The 21,132-nt window shown below is 41.4% G+C and overlaps 1 protein-coding gene across 4 annotated transcripts in view; it reads left to right on the forward strand.

The window, feature by feature from the left end:
* Positions 1-390: 390 nt before the first annotated feature.
* clstn1 (calsyntenin 1) overlaps positions 391-21,132 on the forward strand; it is a 39,796-nt gene continuing 19,054 nt past the window's right edge. For 3 of the 4 annotated variants that reach the window (XM_085260570.1, XM_085260569.1, XM_085260571.1), the window contains exons 1-2: positions 392-754; positions 19,609-19,731. In XM_085260570.1, the coding sequence (XP_085116696.1) occupies positions 673-754; positions 19,609-19,731 (205 nt within the window). In that variant the 5' untranslated portion in view covers positions 392-672. Of the gene's footprint in view, positions 755-19,608; positions 19,732-21,132 lie in introns of all 4 variants that reach the window. The other variant, XM_085260568.1, reaches the window with a different exon arrangement.

Genomic DNA, 21,132 nt, shown 5'->3' on the forward strand with positions numbered 1-21,132 from the left:
TAAACTAAACTTTAACACATAACTATAAGTAATCTTCCCTGTAACAGCGCAGCATTTATTTTACTTCAGGTTTGGTACTTCTCCCCCAAATGTAAAAATTAGACAGATGCTGTGACAGATGCGGTTTTCCTAATAGATAATATTGAATTTTGCTCTCATACGATAAAGTTAATTAAATACAGTTTTATTTAGGCTGTCCTTCTTCGTTTAATATCGGGAATCCCAGCTTCATTGATACATTTGATACGTACGAGTCTGTTTTGATACATTTAACATTACATTAGGTGAAACAATCTCAATACACGCCTCCTTTTTGTATTTACACTGTGACTAGGTGGTTGCTTAATACACAAACGGTGTCATCGGGCGCACACCCATGAGTAAGATTTAGGTCTGTGTGTATTTTGGTACATCCGGACAGGTCTGGGAATTCTTTCCGACAGTCCCTGAACGCCTCGAGCTGCAAAACTGCGAGAGAAGCGGTGATTGAAGAGGATAGCAGAGCGGCGGTGGCGACGACGACGGCCATCTTAGAGCTACCGTGGTAACCGACACACTCATCTCCTGGATTTAATTTTTCATGTGAGACAAACACTCCGCCTGACTGACGAAGGGAAGAGGAAGAAGAAGACGGCTGTTTTTAACTTCGCCGCGGTTGAACTCGAAGTCGGGATGCGGTTCCGAGGGAACAAGCAATTTGCATCCGCAGTCGGACTGGTCCTCGGACTATTATGTGCGGTGGAGGCAGCTAAAGGTAACTAAGCTGGGATTTAGATCCCGTTGTGTCTCGTGAGTGTCAGAGGCAGACAGTCTTTTATTTCATTTTATTGTTTGTTTGCGGCTGTCTGAAGCCACTTAGTCGCTCCAGGACGCTGAAGGTTACAAAGAGCGGTTAGCAGACAGGGGCTGTGCGGTCCTGAGGGGGGATGCGTGTCCAGTAACCTGCTCCGGGATTGCCAGCCCCGGAGCCGCAGCGGATGGATGTGGCGAAGTATCCCGCCGGTGGACAAGTGCATCCCGCGATGCTTTGTCCAGTGCAGCCTGAAGCAGAGGGAAATTAGCCATTATGGTCCAACTGCACTTATTCCCTGTCCTGCTTAACATTGCCTCCTTAGTGCAAGAAGTGTGCCGCTTTATGAGATAATATCGAGGCTGTGAATGACCCCCTTCTGTCATCCGCATCGATTCTATTTTTGGCATCTAGTCACTTCTTTAAACTCCTTTTTTTTTTATCTTTGTGTTTTGTATTATTAGGATTAAAAATCCGCTTCAGCCGCTGCATGCTTTGTAATATTGCCCGTGGCTGGCACTCCCTGTACTAATCTTGTTTTTAAATACGTTTGAGTACATCTGGATTAGGGCTAGTGGTGATATGTTTCTTTACCCCCAACCCACCCAGTTTTTTTTGTGTGTGTGTGTGTCTGTTTTATGGCCATGCTGTTAAAACCACGCAGGTTTATTTTTCCATTAGTGGGTTTAATACTTGGGGTTTGGCAACGTTGTGTTCGCACCAGGATCGAGTGGCTTGGTTGGCTGCGCATTGCAGATCCTCTTCACCCTGTCCCTGTTTCGTTGGTAGATTTAAAAATTTTATGTGGTGTGATCACGGGCTTAAAGTGGGGGGAAAACACACACACGCTCAGTAGGTCTGGGCCTACTTTTGTGCAGAAACTATGCAAGACCCGAAAGTGCATCTGCCCTCTTCTTGTGCAACGTCACCGGTGGGCATTTGCTGCAGGGCGGTCCACCTCTCCTGCTCTACAGTGGCTCCAATCTGACCACCGTCGATGCGTGATTTACACATCGTGTTTCATCGTTAAACTCCCAATCGGCACACTCCCTAGCGTGAGCTTCCTGTTTCAGGGTGTGTAGAGGCAGGTGCGACTTAATCACCGGCCATATCGGCATGCCCAGGCAGGGCTACAGAAGCCAGGGTGTACTTTTGTCTTTGACAGTTATTGTGATGAGAATACAGGCGGTGAAATAGACACAGATTTTAAAAAATGTCTGCACAAATAAAGGGTGGGGTGGGGGGATTATTCTAGTCGTAATTCAGTTGTTTCCAGGTTAAGCAGCTGGGAATGCACCGCTTGTACAGCAGTAACTTCATTTCTTTTTCCATCCATCAAAAGAAAGAAAAGGCCTGTAGCACCTAGGCCTGGATAGTGTGGCTGCCTTTTAATGATCTACTAAAGAGCGTGCGTGAATGCATGCGTGCAAAGTGCACCTGCTGCCTTTCCTGTGCTTATCAGCGGACAATACCTGTGAACTGGGCATCTTGATGTTGGCTTATCTTTTATTAACCAAAGATTACTTGCTTGTTTGTTTGCACTCTTCCCTACAGTTTTGTTTTCATTGCTTTTTTCCCTTCTCATTACCAGCCATCTCGCAGCACATGAAGAAACCAGACAGTCCTTGGGTAGTGGTTCTTGTTCCCTTCTCTCGGTGTTAGCAAATATTAGCACTATGGAAACTGATTGAGCTGAAAAGCTTGGCACAAACAGGTGATTTGGCAAACTCTGACCCACAACTCAGACCGATAACACGGCCGTAAGACGTTAAGGATGTGTTGAAACGCTATCTTTTTGGCTCCACCTATGATCATATGATCCATCCGATTGGTGTGTGTACCAATAAAGTCAAGAGCCAAACAGACACATCACTTGTTTTTCCGAGGTCTCACCCGTGTAACTTATTTAGTTTTCTGTATACTGTGAGCAGCGGCTGTGTGTCTCCCATGCTCCAGAGTCAAAACATTAGGTCTGCTGGGATGCCTGAGTTTGTTCTGTGCACACAGGGTCAGACAAAAGAGAGGCCGGCTTGTTGGGAAGTTCCTTCATTCATCATTGAATTAAGCAATTGTAGTTGAACAAATCGGATGCCCTGCTTTGTGGGGTGCAGAGTTAACATGTGCGTTCTTCTCGCATTGCTGGGGCTTTTTCAAGTCAGAGACACCCCCCCCCCCCCCCCCCCCCCCGCACGCTGCCCAAAAAAAGCTTCCTAGCCCTGCATTAGCTGCAGAAGCCCATCACCAATCAATAGTTACAGTTAAAACAATGTAAATAAACTATTTATTTAACAGCTCAGCTCTGAGGTGTCTTATGGCAACCTCATTAAAACATTCTTCAATGGTGTAATTAGCTCAATTAATTAGTTATTACGTCAACATTTTGCTCAAATTACTAATAATTTCATTTGTAATCTAATCACTTATCTCGTGCTTTTTCATGGTTAAACAAAAGCTTCATTGCAAAAATGCTGCACTGATTGAAACTGCTTGCCAGGCTTATAAAAAGCCCCTCATTCCAGGGATCAGAGCATCCCAGACACCAAGTGATGGATGATTGCCATTTGTGACTTTGCTGACCTTGAAGGAAATATATACTCTTACATTTTCTACATGCTGCCGACTGTCTCAATGGAGCCCATTTCAAGCCTTCAAACTAGCAGCGATCCGGCTGACGTATGTTATCTTGCCGTGTTATGGCAAGCAGAAACTATGTGGATGCACACAGCTGACAATGACTGCATTGTTTGCCTCTTCCATGCAGCTCGAGAACCACTGTGGCGTCCTGCTATTCAGAGTCAGTCCAGAGACTTGTGTTTTTCCTTAGAAAGTATGCCAGTAAGTATGGGGTTGGGACAAAACATTGATAAAGTCATATCTCGCTGTTTGCTCTCGAGATGCAATTATCGGGTGAAAATGTCGATCTTTTAATAAAACGTGCAGCAGCGGCTCTAAACAGTTTCCCCTGATAGTTTGTCTTAGTAGAGTCACCGCTTTATGACTCCTCCTCGTGGTGCTTATCAAATGATTGATGGTAAACTGAACCGAGGCTGCAGTGAAAAAGAAATTTAAGGGGGAAAAAAGACAAATCGCACATTTAATTTCACACATTCTTGAAACTGAATGCAAATTATAATAAATATGCACAGACCACACTGCAGTGAGTTAATGCATCACTCTTGCTTTTTGCTTTGTTTTTTGTCTTTAATTATGCAAATATTGTGATGTATTGTAGGCAGTTTTGTCTCAGTCGCTCATTGAGGCGTTATCATGGTCTTAGCATACAGTGATATTAGTTAGATGGCATGGCAGCAGCTTAAGATCCAAAAGTGTGATGTAGCGCTGAAATTAAAACTGAGCTCACTTAATTAGCTGATACGTGTGTTGCATAAAAGATGGATTGCTTCAACATTATTTTAAGTTGTTGAAGAAGGAAGCATCTAGAAAGAACTTGTGGGAGGGGGGAACACACGTAGCTTTCCTGAAACATGATTAAAAATATGAAACGCATACCCCTTTTTTTTCTTTAAACTGTTTGAATAACAAAAATACAAACCTGATTGTGACTCGCTCTGTCATTTATTCTTAATTTCCCATTCACCCATTAATCCTTTCATCAGAAAAGCATGTTTGAACTAGGTGTGAACAGCTCCACAGGGCTACAGGAAGGTGGATGCTTTCAGTGCAATTACTGCCTTGTTTTCAGAAACTTTGCGCGCTTAATGTTTCTTTGTTATGCTGGTGCACCACTTGCTGCGAAAATGTTTTGGGTGCATGCCGTGAAAAACTGATTACATATTTAGATTGTGTAAAGGTAGTTAGTTTTAAATACATCATGCCCACCACACATTGGAAGTTTTCTGCTTATCGAGTTCAGGTATTTAGGTAAAGTTTGCAAGGATTAAAAGCCTCAATGATTAAAATGCTTCATGCAAACCCACCAATTAGAAGATCCTGCCTTTGTTGAAGCTAGTGGTAGAGATGGAGCGAAACAAAACTGGTCTGTATCTGACAAACCTTTTATTGGAAATCAGAGCCATTACTACTTCGACTATTTCTGGAAAGTTAGACAATTGTGTGCATGTGAAAATTCCTTTTTGTTTTGTTTTTTGTTCAAATGGTTCATGTGTATGCTCTTCATCGGCTAGCCTCATGTAGGATCCGTGTAAAGAGTGAAGCTCTAATATGAATTTTAATCAGATTGAAGAAATTTTGCACATTTAACACGGCTAGTGGGCAAGAGGTTGGGTGCACCCTGGTCAGGTCGGTTAGCAGTTTGTGGCATTCCTACAGCCAATTTAGAATCAGCATTTAAAGTAACAAACATGTCTTTGGACTGTGGGGAGGAAACCAGAGGATATATCTTGGATATAAATGGGTACAATGTGACGATCCTGGAAAAAAAAGAAAGAAAGAAAACGGTACTTTGTTCTTCTTGGCACAGAATTTAAGGGTCACACATTTTATTGTGAATGGCTACAGGGTGATATAATTAAATCTAGTCGTCTGGGTCATGGCCTACACCAGATTTCATTAAAAATGTATTCACTGAGATCAACGAACATCATGTCCAAGCTGGATTTAATATTGAATGTTTCTTCTGTGGAGACTCACAAGAAGCATTACAAAAAAGTTGCCCTCTTTTGGCCTGAATAACAGTTTGCTTGCCCTGAAGGGAAGCTCCAGTCACACTCGTTACCTCTTAACATTTTTCAGTATTTATTCAGAGATTTCTCAGAGGAACAAAGGGCTTTTATTGGCTAGATGTTTGGGGGGGGTCGGGATCTCGACTGATCACGTCACAGTGCGGTCACTGTTCATGGAGTTGCGCCTCAAGCCCCTGAAGAATGTGTGTATGAGTTAATCCCCCGAGAGTGCTAAGCATTTCCATTTGGTAGTTTGCCACTTAGGCCACGACAATACTGGACTCAATTTGTGTCTGTGATGACTTTCCTCTCATTGGTGCCTTCAGGAGCTGAAAGGAGTCAGTGAACTGTCAAGAATGGGTCATTCAGTTGTGAATATTAAGCCGGCCAGAATACTGGGAAGTTGTGTCGACCACCAAGAAAGGAGTCTGGAGTCAAGTCAGCCTGTGGTTGTTAACTTTTGCGTGAGATATAAAAATAACAACGTGAGAAAGTGCTTTTTCATTAATTTCCCCGCTTAAATCTGCCTTAAATCTTTTTTTTTTTTCATATCTCTTTCTGCATTTGAAACTAACACTGCAATAAACTACCCAGGTCTGCAGAGAATGTAATAAAAATATCCCCTTTCCTCATAAAAATGTCAAAAGTGAAACCGAATGCATAGAATGCCGTAAAGTAATAGCCAGTGATGATTATCCTATTGTGTTATTTCTATAAAAGTGTAATAAAAACCAGAGCGAACAGGGTTTAACTGAGTTCAGCAGCTTATCTGGCTGTTACCTCCTACCATTGCTGCCGGGCGAAGATATTAACCCGCTCAGCTATTCACATTTAGGCGTGTTCTCATTAAGATTTGGTTTCCCTGAGAAGCAGGTAACCAGAGAACACATCACCTGCCGCAGGTCGGCTACACCCGAGCATCTGGTTAGTTTCGTCTGTTTTTCTCTTGTGTTTTCACTCTCACTGGCCCCTTTTGTGCAGCTCGCACAGAGAGGTGATTGAGTTGCGTTCAAGGCCCCGCAGCTCCCCACCCCCGCTTCAGAGGACCGCCGTGTCGTCCGGGGTGTGTTCACTCTGTTGGGCGGTTGTGACTGCACGGAGGACAAACAAATGTTGTTGCCTGGCAGGGAAACTGAGAGGCTCTCCTGTGTGAGCCGAGTGTTTAAGGAGTGAAGGGGGCCTGAAGTCTGGGCTGCGTTAAGGGTCTTCGGGGTTCTGTGAACAGTCCACAGTCTGTGATGGAAGTAGCTTACGTCAACAAGCTCCAGAGCTTTTAAGGCAAGGCAAACAGAGAAGTGTGCCTGCTTTTTCACACCGTGAGCAGATTATTCTTTGATTATTTCTGGTCCACAAAAATGGACTAAATAGTTCAAGTCATTCCTTGGCTCACATTTGCAAGCATCACATACCTTAAGCTGTTTGGCCACAGCTTCTGTTTCACTGTGCTGCCTTAAATCCCTGAAGTTGTCATCTAATTTGCAACGAAGGCACACCTGTCTATGAGGCAAACTTTTCTTCTGGCTAGCACAAAATTATTGAATAATTTTACATAGTTAAAATGCATATGCTGAGGCAGGGGATCTAGCTGGGGCATTCAGCATATTCTTCTGTTAGAATAATGTTTATTTAAGTTTCTAGACTCTCCATGAAAAACCCATAAGGTCTGACTATTGCCTCAGTGCACACACTCCCTCCTTCTTTTCTCAGTGCAGCTACTCCTGCAGCTAATGGGACAAATGTGATCAACCTGGCAACAACAGGCTTTATTTAGTCTCAGACAACACACTCTGCACGCGCTGCTTGTAGACCAGGGGTCACCAACCTTTTTGAAAGTGAGAGCTACTTCTTGGGTACCGATTAATGTGAAGGGCTACCAGTTTGACACACACTTCTCAAATAACAAATTTCCTCAGTTTAACTTAATTATGTGTTATCATTAATAATTAATGATATTCATCTATGTACGGACACTAATTATGTTAATTATTTTTCACCATAATTATAAAGAATGCAATTAGGAAACAAGGTAGGAAACATAAATATCAATATGCAACGCTTTATTTCTATATATCTCTGCAAGTATTTACATTTTGAAGTGATCACTTCTACAACATTTTCACTTACCACTAACAAATTTTAACAAATCATGCACTGTTACATACATTATTTTTGTATGTATGTAACATACAAAAAATCAACTTTCAAATTTTACAGAACTTTTCACCAAATTGGCAGCATTTTAAAGCAAATTGTCACGTTACACTTAACAAACACATTTGTTTTTCAATAATTAAATTAAACTTTGACATGACACTGTAATGTTGCCACTGAGAACTGTTCTCAAACTCTTGACCAAGTCGGTTTATGACTTGAGTGTACTTTTCTGCAACTTTGTCAAAAGTCTCAGATGCAGAAGCATTGTCTTTCAGCACCATCTGCACAGAGGGAAAGTGCAGCACCTTTTTTCTCTGTAAATGCACAGAGAAAATGTTCATCTGGGCTTTAAATCCATTTAAAGCACTTATCATGTCAGCAACAGTCTTACCTTTGCCTTGCAGCTCACAGTTCAAATGGTTCAGTTTCCCAGTAATGTCTGTTAAAAACGCAAGGTCAAGTGTCCACTCAGTGTCCTCCAGCAGAGATGTGTCTTCCCCTTTGGATTGCATGAACTCCTTGATTTCACCCAAAAGTGACAAAAAACGAAGCAAAATCCGTCCCCTGCTGAGCCATCAGATTTCCGTATGTAGTAGCAGGTCACCATATTCAGCTGACAGCTCCTCCAATAGCACCTTGAATGTTCTGTGCTGTTTAGCTCTGGAGCGGATGCTGTTTATGATCTTCACGACGGGAGTCATGACGTGCTCGAAGCCGATCACGTTTGGGCATAACGCCTGCTGGTGAATGATGCAGTGGTAATGCATGAAGTTTGGGAACTCTGTGTCACCTTTACAGTGAGCGATGAATCCCGTATGTCGGCCGATCATAGCAGGAGCCCCGTCGGTAGTCACTGATACCAGCTTTTCCAACGGTACCTTTTTCTTCGCGAAAAACTCCTTCACCGCGTTATAGATGTCAACTCCCTTCGTTGTTGTCTTTAGCGGCAGTAGTGTCAGAAGTTCTTCTTTTGTGGAGAAACCATCAAATACCATCCGGATAAAGACCATCAGCTGTGCTGTACTGCTGCTGTCGACGGACTCGTCACACTGGATGCTAAACCAACTGCACTTTGCCAGATCCTGATCCAACTGATCGGCCAAGTTCCCGGACATAGCCGACACTCTTCTAACAATTGTAGTTGCCCCCAGCTGGACATCAGAGAGAGTGGAGATTACATCGTTTCCATATTTCTCGTCTTTAAGCACAGTTTTTGCAATTATCATCATTGCTTCTTTGAAATACTCCCCGTCTAAAAATGCCTTCTTTTTCTTAATCATGAAATGTGTAGCTCTAAATGAGGCTTCGGTTGCTTTTTGAGAGTTTTTCACCGGTCTCGTGAAAAAAGACTGCTGTTTGCTCAAACCTGCCTTTAATTCGCGGGCCTTTTCCGCTCGCAGTGTGCTGCCCTTTGGGTAGTTAGCATGGTAGCTTGTGTGACACGTTCGGAAATGTCTCTCCACGTTGTGCCGCTTTGCCGTTGCCACAGTTGCCCCGCAAATGAGACACACGCATGAATCTTTCACAGTGGTAAAAAAAACTCTTCCTCCCATTCACTGTGAAAATTATGTTTTCTTCCTTTTTTCCGCCATGTTTTCCTCATCTCCTCACCTTTGCCTTTGCTGGTCTTCACGGCAACTGTTTCCGTGGAGACCAGCTAGCACTAAATATTAGATCATGATCTAATATTTAATAATAAACATTTTTTTAATATATTATCTCTAACAAATTAACGCCAATGCAATTGTGATTAAAAAAAAAAAAAATAGCAAGAAAAAATAAAAATAGATGCAGCTTACTGGTAAGTTGTTATGGTGAGCTATTTTTTAGAACAGGCCCGCGGGCGACTCATGTGGTCCTTGCGGGCGACCTGGTGCCCGCGGGCACCGTGTTGGTGACCCCTGTTGTAGACCATTCAGCCACTTGTATTCCCTTGATTGGCCAATTTTCCTACTAAGTTTATTATATTTCTCAGTCTGGTTAATCAATCAGTGGAATGAGGCTGATTATTCTCTCTCTGTGTGTGTGTGTGTGTGTGTGTGTGTGTGTGTGTGTGGGGTATATCATAAATAAAATTTCCATATACTTGGATGTATGTGATAGGCATGAATGAATGCTCTAATTGTTGCTGCACAAAGGGTAAGTGTTGCTCTGGTGTGACCAGCCATAGCTCTGCATTTGCATGTAATCAAACAAGATTTCAAGACTTGCAGGCTGCCGGCCTGTCAAATATAAAATCGACGAAGCAGACCTCCACTGAATGTCACAGGCCTCACGTGTGACTGCAGCATCATCATTACACAACAGGTCCTCGGAGGTTCACCGGCATTACGAGGCTTGATCTGATAATTACAGACTGATCATCTGCTGCTATCATGCAGCTACAATCTGGACAGCTGTGGCATTTTTCTCTGGTTCTTCTAGAGTAAGGACGAGTGAGCCGTGTTCTTATTGTGTTTGGTTTAATCTGTACTGTTAGGGAGGATTATACAATGAAGTGAAAACTTTTGGCAAGTGGTTTGAGATTAAGATTTTTATCCTTGTGTTTCCCTTAGGGGAAATATGTTGTGGGCTCAGAGTTGCTGCCAGAGTGTTGGTGTTGGGGAGGAGGATTCACAGTCCTGGCATAGATGGAGAACGAGTGTAAAGGCTGCCTATTGAATCTCAGGATTACCAGCACCTATTGTGACTCTAACGTTCTCGCAGGAAGTATTTCATCACGGTTAATAGGCCAAACTGTATAGGTTAGGCTTCTATAAAAGAGCAAGGCAACCATAGTCGGGACTTTGTCTTTGTGTCCAAGTGAATGGACAGCATGTAACCCAGTGCAACTCCACCACAGATTTGAGGTTTTCTGTTGTTTACTTTATTTCTTTTGAGCAGATTTGATCTCTATCTAGCTGCAGCACTTGCCAATCGTGATTTAGTATATATGAAAATTGAAACCTAAAATGCTGAAAAGGAAAACACAAATCTTCATTTCAAGTCCTCAAATGCCCCTCTGCTTCATGAGAGCTCAGTGCAGGTGGCAGAGACGCAGAGCTGATTAGTCGAAGGCATGCCACAGCACAGCTTGGCGCACACAGACAAATCGAGTACTTGATCCTGGTCCATCTGTGTCATCAGTCAGCTGTGTTTCAACTTTGCTCTCCAAAATGTTCTCGATCTCTGTAGTTCTTCCTGTCATTTGAGCATCTTTTATGCTCACAGCTTAACCCTGTCTCATGGTAGCGCACGCTGAAAACCATGTCCATCCGTTATATCAGCACTGGTGTGGCAGTATTGTCTGAGTGGCGACACTTATCGTTCAGGAGAATACTGTGGCAGCTACCTGCGCTTTAATGGCGGACATAAATAGAACTGACTGTGTGATAAAGATGTGGCGTTACGCAAAGTGGCCAACGTGGAGGGCATACTGGTGCCATTCTATGCTTTCAGCGTCCACTAGGATCTGCTTTGGTTCCTATGATGTACATTTCAGCATCAAACGGTGTGGATCTGGAGGGACCAGTGAACAGATAATTTACATTACAATAAACCACTTATGCTTGTGCCCAAGCAGCAGACTTCAAAGAAGTGTAGGAATGACTACCCGGCTGTCGGGTCTCCATGTGTACTTGTCCATATCCACAACTGGTATCATGGTCACCTCTGTACAAATAGTATATTGGTTTACAAATCATCTAAGAATTGAAAGATGCTGGTTTCAATCCTGGGAAGAGACACAAGTCCCTTTGGAATTGCATCAAGAAGGGCATCTGGCTTAAAAATCTGCCAAATCAAACATGTGACTCTACCTGTTGTCGTGCCCCCCCTCACCCTTGTGAATAAGGGAGCCCGATGAAAGTAGCTCCATGCCGACCTCTACATGTACACGATCAGAATTTGGCAGGAATTTGTTTTCTCCAGGTTTGATGTCTTTATATCTCGCTCATTGCACGACCTTGTCATTGAATGAAATAGACGCATCCCATTATAGGATTAAATTACATTGGCCTTATTTGCTGTGTAACAGGATTGCATGGCGCTGTGTGGTTGCCGGCCTGGAAGTGCATCCAGTGGCCCACCATCTGTGCACATTTAGTAATAATATCTCGATATGTGTGTTTGTCTCCAGCTTCTGACACATTCATCTAGAGCTGGGCGATAGAACGATAACGATATGTATCGCGATATAACTTTTACTCGATAGAGAAATTAAGCTATCGCGATAGACCTCGCCGCTCTTGTCCTCAAAAAAAAAAAAAAAAAAAAAAAAGGTCAGCCAATCCAAATTAAGTAGCGCAGAGCCGAACAAATCACAGCCGCAGCGTCACGTCGCGTGACTTGTTACGTACAGCACAAGTGCCAAGCCGCACGTGTGTTTGTTTGGGAAGCAGCCAGCGGGTAATGGAGCCAGCGCGTAATGGAGGAAATGAGTGTGCCGACTAGAAAAATCAACCGAGTGTGACCGAAGAGAAAACAGATGATGGTTCCAATGCCGGAGAGATTGTCGAACGGAAGAGCCATAGAAGTTCCGTAGTGTGAAGGTATTTCGGCTATTTCAAGTCTGACAAAAAACAGAGTAGCGTGCACTGTAAATTGTGCCGAAAGCAAGTCTGGAAATACAATAAACTGGTGCATGCGTCACACTGCGCCACGTTATTGTTTCGGTGAAATGAATTTCTACAATACTGTTACTGTTAATTCTACTCTCTGCAGTGTTTAAATGCTTACATATACACACAGTTACTGTCCCTCCACACATACGACTCGGTTCTGCTTCTATGCCCCAGCTTTGTTTACTTTTTCCCACCGAGGCTTCTAGACTTCTGATTGGCCAACATTTCTGCACGGTTAGGAATCTAGCTCCACCTGCTGCTTTGGCATGTTCATAGCAGCGTTTTCCTTCATTTCTGCCTTTATGTGTGGACGGGATTATTTTTAAAAACGAAAACGGAAAATCTCCGTTTTCAAAAATACCCGTGTACGTGTGGACGTAGCCTCAGTCTCTGACTGGAAGCGCTAATTCGTCATTCGGCTTTTGTCAGACTAAAGTAACTGTTAAAACTGTTTGAAAAGCTAAGCTATACAACAAGGAGAGATTGAGAATTTCCTTTTAGTTCTCAGTTTATTTGATATTGACAAAAGTTAGTCAGTTTTGTCTGTTCTTCTGTAAAACAAACTAAGATTTATTTTTAGAATTAATATTTTGTTTCTAAGTGGAATTGACAATTTAGTCTGTTTCGTTTGTTCTATTTTGAAACTTAAACGCTTTAGCGGCTGCCTTTTGTGTAGTTTGCAATATTTGCCTTTATTTATCTGAAAAAGTCTCATGTTCCTTAAGTACATCTACCCTGTTGAACTTATTATGGGAAATAAATATTTAAATAAAAACAAGCTGCTGATTATTTCACATTTTACTTGTGAGCAACGGCACATTTAAATCTTACAAATATAGTTATTTGGCTTATATCGTGATAGATATCGTTATCGCCTGAAATGAAAAAAACATATCGTGATATGAAAAAATCTCATATCGCCCAGCTCTACATTCATCCCTCAGAGGCTTCTTGTATATTTTCATTTTTCCCGTGTCTATCTTTCTGTGTTTTGTGAACTTATTTGTATTCATGGTTATTGGCGGGGGGATAATGCTGCCTGAAAAGACTTTATTACACCGCAAAAGGCCAAGATTGGTTTCAAATGTCTGTGTATTTATGGCCCAGCTCTGCATATAACATTTATACTGAGTACAAAGACTTGCTTGTGTTAAAAATAGGATGGTGAATAACTAGTCCATTTTTCTCTTAATCTTTAAATATATGCATGTGTGTGCAGTGGTTAAAAATGGCTTTCCTTTTCTGTTCACCTTTTACCTGATAAGTCTGCACCACAGAATTTAATTGACACATTAAATGTGGTTAATGATGCACCATCCCTACTGTTTATTTCTCTAGGCATCTTAAAAATGAGCGTGTTTCTTTTCAGTCTGTCGCAGTGATAATGGGGCCAGATACTTTTTTATTTTTTTTTATTTTATTTTTTTTTAAAGAGCTTTATTTTGCATCCCGTTAAAAATGGATTTAACGTGAAACTACTTTGTTCCTTGTTGCTGTGACCTCTTTTGAGCCTTTTAACTCAGAGAGCATCTTGGCAGCTCCTGCGGGCAGTTATTTTATGACCAGGACTTAAAAACTTCATGTATAGAATCACCAGCCAGTAAATGCTTGAAGTTTGTTGACTTTGCTTAAAATTATGGGGAGGTTTTTGGTTTTTTTTTCAGTTTGATAGTTTGACATTACAGGTTTATGTACGGCTAAAATCAGAGTGGCGGCACAATCGAGATTTCTGGTGTGTTCCACTGGAGCACTTCAAGAAAAATCACATCATAATTCACGTATACTTGGTTACATTTATATGACAGTATTGAGTAGATGTATCACTACACAGTTAGAACTGTGGTGGACCTCCTCTTTGCACTTGCGGCAGTGTAGCAAAACAATTGTAAATGTAATATAAAATTACTGAGGGGCTCTTTGGGAGAGAGGTGCAGCATATCCACTACTTTTGGTATCATAGAATATATTTATGATTACGGTTCTTTAAGTGCTTTTTCTTTCTCTGTCTCCAATTTCGGCCTCCAGTTTTCTTTTCTGCTCTTTCACATGTGAAAAACTATTCTGATTAATTTTCAGTGATTTTGATGATCAAATAAAAATTCAGTTTAACAAATTTTAGGATTAGCTGCTTATCATTTTTAACATGGTCATTTTTGGCATTAAAAAATACAATTAAGATTAGTTGGTGGTTAATATAACTAGTGTAAATCTGATTTATTTTATTTGTTTTTTGCTAACACAAGACACAGTAAGGCCAGTTTCAGTTTAATGTTAATCACTCAGCTTTCCGCTGAATTATATGCTTTGATTTGTATGAAGACTTGAGTCTGCAGGTTATAATTGTGCTGGTTGGGCCTATGCACTGCATTAGATGGATTCATTTCCTGATTAAGTTAAATTAAAGAAATGGCACTCGTCCAGGTTGAAAATCCTCAGTGCTGCAGCAGCAGGCCTTTAACAGGCTGCCTTGTTTCAAAGGCCTTACTTCTAATCTCATCCCAAAGTCTCCCCCCCTTTTTTTTTTATTTTTTATTAAAAGCAGCCAGTCCATCCCTTAAAACACATCTTCTCCCCTTATAATCAGCATATTATTATTATTATTATTATTAAGTAAGTAAATAATTCAGATTTGCTCATGTTCCTCTGTGTCAAATGTTGTCAAAGCACAACAAATGTTCTCACTACTCACTGCAGGCTTGATGAAGCGATCTTGTCAAAAAGGCTTTGTTGGCAATTTCATGCAATCCATGTGAGATTTCCCACTTTAAATAAAATAATGTTTTAGATTTGATTTCCTGGGAAGTGTCTGTTTGATTTGGGCTGTGTTTTTTGACAGCAGTACGGTAGCGGTAATCTGTCAAAGGTGTGCCATCTGTTTTCTCAGACATGTTAACATTTTTTCGCAGGCGTATACATCACTATTAATTATTTTTCATTAGTTTTGTGTTATACAAAAAGCATGCTTCAAACTCAAACTTATAGCACAATAGGTTTGCACAATTAGACAAACACATTTATAAGCTACAATATCTGTGAGTAACTCCAGCCAGTTAGAGTATTCACACAGGACGTCTTGAGGTGTCCTGTGGTGTCTGGCACCCTAGATTGTTGGCAGCAAAACCTTTTTGATTAGGGCAGGCGAAACGGATCAACGTAACATCTTTAGGAATCTCAGGACTCAAGGTTGCCCAAAAGAAGTAGCGTTGTCACATGGCAAGATGTTCCGTGCTATACACCTGTCTGTCTGAGAGTATTTTCTTCATCTACCTATTTTTATTTTCTTTTCTTTTTCTTGAGGGGAATGGAGGCATTCCACTTGGCATTTTTGCTGTCTCAGTGGGTTGTCTCCTTGAGAATAAAAGCCTGTACAGCTATACATAATTTAAATGGCTCATTGAAGCTATCATTTGGGGTTGGGCTCCATTCTGCACATCCTTTTTTCACTGATTTCCTTCTTTTACAGAGCAAAGACGGCATTCGGGGACGACCTCTGTATCCTCAGTGTTGAATTTTAAAACCTCATTATATATCAGTAAAGATGTGGGTTGACCACCATTAGACTAGCTACCAGGTTTTTCCAAGGTTTTCTAGTCCTAGTAAGCATTATAGGCAGAGATCACCCTCACGAACTTCTGATGCACAAAACACATACACCTCTGTGAATATATCTCCAACTGGATCAATAGTTGCCAGTAGAAAAATGGTATCTGTCACCTAGCATTGATAAGTAAATGGGCATTGTGTTTAATATATTGGGGCAAATAACTCTTAACTAGTGCAATTCATTGCTATTCTATCTGAGAGATGTCCTGTTTGGTTCATCTGATGGGCGATCGTGGCTCAAGAGTTGGGAGTTTGCCTTGTAATCGGAAGGTTGCCGGTTCGAGCCCCGGCTTGGACAGTCTGTCGTTGTGTCCTTGGGCAAGACACTTCACCCGTTGCCTACTGGTGGTGCCAGTGTGGCCCGGTGGTGCCAGTGTGGCCCGGTGGCGCCAGTGTCCGGCAGCCTTGCCTCTGTCAGTGCGCCCCAGGGCAACTGTGGCTACAATGTAGCTTGTCATCACCAGTGTGTGACTGGGTGGATGACTGGATATGTAAAGTGCCATACAAATACAGGCAAGATTGCAGGTTTATACAAAACATTTCAGAGTCTTGGAGGATACTGCATGACCTCTTGCCATTTAGTATTAGTCCTGAAGGCCATAAAGGACTCGTGAACAAATGTGATCATGTGACCTAGCTCACAGTAAGTGTGAGTCTGAAGAAGCTAGAGCTGATTATTGTAGTACTGGTCTGTTCTGGCAATCTGTCTGAAGATATCCACTTCACTTCAGGGTCACGAGATGCAAAGACTATTCGTTAGGCTCGATCAAATCAAAAATTACTGGCAGGCAAAGCAGCGCCTTCAATCAAGGCACTGGTGTAAAGTTGTGTCAAATAAAATGTTTTTTATATTGTTAAAGACTCAATTTGAGTTAACATAGTGACGTTTAAACTCAGTTTGTTGTCATAGCTGTGCAGTATTTTTGTCCTTGCTAAGACTAGACTTGAGGTTATTACATATTGTACGGTTCAGACACACTTTTAACGGGTTATCAACTGTTTCATAATGATTATTTAATGTCACAGCCTGTATAAAGTGTATAATTGTTGTAAGTCATGATTGAAAATCCTTGCTTGGTAGATTGTGCCAAATTCCTTCGCTGTAAGGCTATCTAACTAATTTCTGGGTAATACTGCTAATGCTTGGTGATGCGTGTGTCGTACAAATCCCGTGCAAGTAGCTTGTAATTAATTTCCATTGATTGTGCAATAACTGAGAATTACACTTAATTATGCAATGACACAAATGCAATTCATTTGCTTCACTGAAATTGGATTTGACAGGCTGTCACCAAATGTCATCTGAAAACATTTACATTGTGCGTTTATGCTTGTGTGGGTTTTCTGTTTACATCTGTGGCTACTATTTAAAGCTCATAATGTAATTGTAGCCCAGACTCTCTTGGAGAACATCAGGCACCTTCCTATTAGTAAAGTAATTTCACTGCATGCCATATTGCAATTGCTATGTAACTGTAAAAAGTCAGGTAGGAAAAACATCTGAAAATGTGTGCGTTTTGTGTAAGTCTTAGTGGAACGACACACATTTATGAAGGTCTGGATATCCTTTGGGTCAGTTTGCTTACTAAAAGCGTTTCTGGAACAATTAGTTATCAGTTATTGAGTGTAAAAGTTTAACAATACACACATTCATGTGTACATTCGTGAGAATATCCGTGAACATTTTGAAGCACAGATCCGGTAATTAATCGTAAAGCTGTTTGTTGTCTTGTTAATGAATTTTGTGCATAGGATCAGCATTATCATGTGCAATTAATTGGTCGATTTTAAGATTTCTGTTCATGTAACCTTTTATCATTTTTTTTTCTTTGTTATTGATGTAAAGCAACCAGAAATGTAAAAATGCAATTTTTAGCTTTTAAACAAGGTGATTAAAGGAGAATATGGCTCATGAAATAATTATCATGCTGAGCTATAAGCGTATTTGAGTAACTGCCAGTTATGTTTAGTACTGTGCAAAGAGTGTTTGATTATAATTACAGTTTGATGTTATGCCAAAGTTTTTATATTGTGTGAAAAATGCCAAAGTGTGTGTGGACAGATACAAAGCATTGATAATGGACCCTCCCACTGTCTTTTCTTTAAATCCAGTTTGTGTCTGACACTCTCAAAATGGTCCTTTTAATAGCAAACCAGGCTTTTAGAGGCTATTATTTAAGCAGTTCAGCACTGCAATGTTTCCCTGCAGTGTTGTGATTAAAAGTGGAAAAAGCTCATGAAGCAGGTAATTGATGTTTAACTTGTTTGTGGAAAGTCTGTATCTGCCCTATTGCTTTTTGTCTCATCTTAGAAAATTGAATGTTACAGAAAAGGCTTATTTACATCCAACAGCAGCCTGAGGTCACTTCACGTGTGCTTTAACAGCTGTAGCATTCTTATCAATAAACCCCCCAAAAGTGCCTGTATTAACACTGGGAGTTTTTCTCATCTTATTGATTATTAAAAGAGATCACTCTCAATCCTACCTGTTATATAACTGGAAATGTTTCCTATTTGTGAGCCTCCTAATTATGCTGTGATCAATGATTTCCTGCCATTGATTGTTTAGGCTATTGCAGCACTTCATTGTTAGCAGGGATTAGATTGTTTCTATTCAAATTTACCATCTGAATAAGAACTGCGGTTGGTCGGGGTAGAGGCAGCGTGTCTGAACGGATTTCGGCAAGCTCTGTTTGTTTGTGTCATCACAGTATAAAAAGTAGAGCTGTTATATAATATTTTCTTAATGTGATATTATGCCTGAACTAAAGCTACAATTCCAAAATGCAGTGAATCAGCGTCAGAGCGATTTGGACGTATTTATGTGTTGTTGTGCCTCGTCTGGTTACCTTTTCGACCGTATCTGTCCCCCACGGCGTGCTGTCAGCCAGCGTCAGCGTCACCTTTGCAGATCAGTAGCACAGGAATACCGCCCTCCCTCGCATTCTGAAGTGCTCGCATATTGGCTGTAAGAGAGCTGTATCTCCCCGCATCAGCGCCATGTTCTGCACCATCCCAAATATGTCACTCACTGCAGCTTTTTACTGCAGCCGCCAGCTACAGCCGCCAGCTACAGCCGAGTCCCGTCTGCAGCTGGGCTTCGTCTCAGGCCGATGAGCACGCAGTGATGTAAACGGCTCGACTGCCGCTCCAAAAACTGGCCTGAAAGTCTTTATCACCCCTGAATCTACTGTCAGGACAAATTAACTCATGCAAACTGTGGATCATGCTTTGTAACTTGTACATCTTAAAACTGAAGCTATAGAAGGATGTTCAATACAGGGTTTTTATTAGTGATGAATATTGATATTATTGATATTCCTATGCATTTGTCATCAGTTTTAACCCTTTAAATCCTGAACCAAAAATTCTTTTATTTTTAATTGAAGCTTGTGAGATTAATTTTTCCTCGCTGATGCTGTCTGAAAAATGTGCCAGTATTGATACACATGCTTGGCGGCACATCAGTGTTGGACCTGCTCCTTCCTTCTGTAAACAATGCATGTTCTCATTCCTTCAGGGCTCATGGTTGCCAGTTGCTGTTGTATGTGATCTTTTCTTGTTTTGTGTTGCTTCTAATGTCGTTTCTAAAAATACCATTAAAAGCATCCAAAACCTCATTAAAAATGTATTTAAGCTTCACTGGTGAGGGGAAAGAAAAGTCAGGCCAGCAATGAGATCACACACACACAGTGTCAGTTTATTATTCAGCATTGGTGAGAGGAAAAACAAGTTGCCAGCTTGATTGTGGACAGATATTTAGTGTTTTTACTTTTTACATACTCATACATTTTCTGTCTCGCTCTCCCTCTGACAGTTAATAAGCACAAACCATGGATTGAGACAACGTACCATGGGATCGTAACAGAAAATGACGACAAAGTTCTTCTGGACCCTCCTCTGATTGCACTGGACAAAGATGCTCCTCTACGCTACGCAGGTGAGAGAGAGCGTTTAATGCTGCTGCATCTGTTCCTTAACAAGAATTCTTCTTTTCGCACCAAATTACAGAAAACATCCACTAATTAGTTTGTACCTTTTGAGCTTTGTGACATTATCAAGTATTATGGATGCAGGAAAAACTGCAGGAATAGTTTATAGACTTGAAGAAGAAAAAGAGTCCATCCACTTGCTAAAATCTTATTCTTCTTGATAAATGAAATAGAATAAAGCTTGTTTAACACTTGATTCTTTAAAAAATTACATCTATGTCATGGTTAATGTATGGAGGTCTCTTTCCCTGCAGGGTGTCTCATTATACATTGCTCGTAATTCTTTCTGTGATACAGGTTGTAATCTTAGATTAGCTATGCACACGGATACAAATCAAAGCAGTGAGTCTGCAGTGAAGAAAGAAGACAGTAACTGTCAGGTCTTAATTGTCAGCTCACTCTTGAATAAGTTCTGCTAACACATTTCTGCACATTAGTTTTTTATGACTTGCCTGCCATACTGATGTACAGTTTCTTACCATATCCTCCAGGCTGAACCTTTTGATATTCAGATCAAAAACTTTTTTCAAGTTTTTTTCCCCCCCTCCCTCTCTCCCACTGTAGAGGCACAATTAGTGTGCTTTATGTACCAAGGCAGCATTAGCTCTGGGGTTTTTAATCACATCAGGCTTGACTTTGGCCATGATTCAAAGCACCACAGCACTGGAAATGGTTTCCCACCATCTCACATCACATGAGTTGTGTGATCTCTTGTCTGCGGCTCTCTTCACACTCGGTGCTCTCACCAGGCTTTATATGACTGTTTTAATCACAGATTACTCCCCCTGATTTAGAATGTGAGGCTTTAGCATCCACGTGCACGCCACAGGACATGCCAAATGTAATCTTCTTGACAAAGTTATGTGAAATTTCTCCTGAGCTGATTGGCTTGGCAGCTTTTTAAGGTGGACAACTGCACCAAGAGAGCCATGATTAGAGTAATATGCCCAACTCTCTGCATGATGTTTGTCTCCCTTCACATAAAAATTGTTTTGAATGCAGAGCTTTGGGGAGGGGAGTCCTGTTTGTTTCAGCTCTTTTGATGAGCAGGCCTTTTGCGATTGGACTGTGTGTCCTTGTGAACTTGCTCTTTTGAGACAGAGCAAGCAGTCCGGCTTCACGTGGCAGCAGGGGTGACCTACTCTGTCATGCAGCCTCCTTTTTAGTCGGTTCTTCTGTGCCAGCAAGCAGGGTTCACTTTAAGCCAGCCTGCAGATCATTCAGAAGCCCAATCCCAGGTTCTTAAGTCAGTCTGAGGAACAGAAGCTTCACCACGAACGAGGAGTTGCTATATAAGTTGTCTGTAAGGCTGATTCGCTGTGGGACGGGCAGGGTAATTGGAACTGAAA

Source organism: Mchenga conophoros, linkage group LG20, assembly GCF_057382185.1.
Source record: "Mchenga conophoros isolate Kocher_MC1m ecotype Shallow Benthic linkage group LG20, M_conophoros_male_GT1.1, whole genome shotgun sequence".
Classification (NCBI taxonomy): domain Eukaryota; kingdom Metazoa; phylum Chordata; class Actinopteri; order Cichliformes; family Cichlidae; genus Mchenga; species Mchenga conophoros.